Consider the following 346-nt stretch of genomic DNA (forward strand, 5'->3'; position numbering starts at 1 on the left):
CAGCAGCATCAGCAGCAGCAGAAGCAGCAGCAGCAGGAGCAGCAGCAGGAGCCACGGCAGTCACCAGGCGCCTCCGCCAGTTCAATTCAGCGGAGGAGGTTTGCGGCCGTGCAGAAGCCTGCGCCCAGGGTTTAGGGTTTAGGGTTTAGGGTTTACATCTAAGTCATATTTGTCCAGGTAAGGCCCCGAACTGATGACTCCAGGAAGAAGAGAAGAAACAGCAGGAATGGAGGAAAGAGCAGGAGGAGAAAAGTAGCAGCAAACGGAAGCGGAGCACACGGGGCTCAGGCCCTCTGCAGCAGACGCAGCAGCAGCAGCAGCAGCAGCAGCAGCGGCGGCAGCGGGG

The 346-nt window shown here is 59.5% G+C and overlaps 1 protein-coding gene across 1 annotated transcript in view; it reads right to left on the reverse strand.

The window, feature by feature from the left end:
* Window positions 1–158: 158 nt before the first annotated feature.
* Window positions 159–346, reverse strand: part of ETH_00042280 (uncharacterized protein) — a gene marked incomplete at both ends in the record, with an annotated part of 1660 nt that continues 1472 nt past the window's right edge. The window contains one exon of the mRNA XM_013374995.1: window positions 159–197. Within this exon, the coding sequence (XP_013230449.1) occupies window positions 159–197 (39 nt within the window). The remainder of the gene's footprint in view (window positions 198–346) is intronic.

This window comes from Eimeria tenella, genomic scaffold (genome assembly GCF_000499545.2).
Source record: "Eimeria tenella Houghton genomic scaffold, Eth_scaff2448, whole genome shotgun sequence".
In the NCBI taxonomy this organism is placed as follows: Eukaryota; Apicomplexa; class Conoidasida; order Eucoccidiorida; family Eimeriidae; genus Eimeria; species Eimeria tenella.